Raw genomic sequence first — 608 nt, 5'->3', positions numbered from 1 at the left:
GCCCTGAGTGGGGTCGTTTGGAGGAGTGGAGGCCTGGCAGGGCGGCCACGCTCAGGACCCGGCGCTGTGCCCCGCAGAGGTGGACTGCGGCCGCCCCGAGGAGGTGAAGCATGCCACGGTGCGCTTCAATGGAACACGCGTGGGCTCCGTGGCCCTGTATGCCTGTGACCTCGGCTACAGCCTGAATGTCCCCGGCCACCACAGCCGTGTCTGCCAGCCCCAGGGCGTCTGGAGCCAGCCTCCCCAGTGCCTCGGTGACTCTGGGACCTCGGGGCGGGTGGCATGGAGGAACCCCTCACCCCCTCTCCCAGGCCGCAGGGCTGTGGAGGCAGCAGCCGGGGCCGTGGTCAGCTCTGCTCTGGACAGCCCTCCCCAGGGGTTTCCCGTCCTCAGAGCAGCCCCAGGAGAAGCCCGGCACCCTGGCCACGATGCAGCCAAGGGCAGGAGGCTTAGAGATGGGTCTAGATGCCTGTGTGCCTACCGCCCCAATTCCCACCCAGAGCTGTGATGTCAGAGCCCCTCCACCCACTGGAGGACTGTGGCTCCGCACACACACACTCCTAAGGAGGCCCCACACCCACCCCGGAGGGAGGCCCCACACCCACCCC

The 608-nt window shown here is 68.9% G+C and overlaps 1 protein-coding gene across 1 annotated transcript in view; it reads left to right on the top strand.

The window, feature by feature from the left end:
* Sned1 (sushi, nidogen and EGF-like domains 1) overlaps positions 1-608 on the top strand; it is a 50,234-nt gene that overhangs the window by 24,483 nt on the left and 25,143 nt on the right. Inside the window, exon 10 of the mRNA XM_013033649.1 lies at positions 78-254. Coding sequence (XP_012889103.1) covers positions 78-254 — 177 coding nt within the window. The remainder of the gene's footprint in view (positions 1-77; positions 255-608) is intronic.

Source organism: Dipodomys ordii, unplaced genomic scaffold, assembly GCF_000151885.1.
Source record: "Dipodomys ordii isolate 6190 unplaced genomic scaffold, Dord_2.0 Scaffold174, whole genome shotgun sequence".
Classification (NCBI taxonomy): Eukaryota; Metazoa; Chordata; class Mammalia; order Rodentia; family Heteromyidae; genus Dipodomys; species Dipodomys ordii.
The sequence above is the reverse complement of the archived record's forward strand: the minus strand, read 5'-3'. Positions and strand labels throughout refer to the sequence as shown.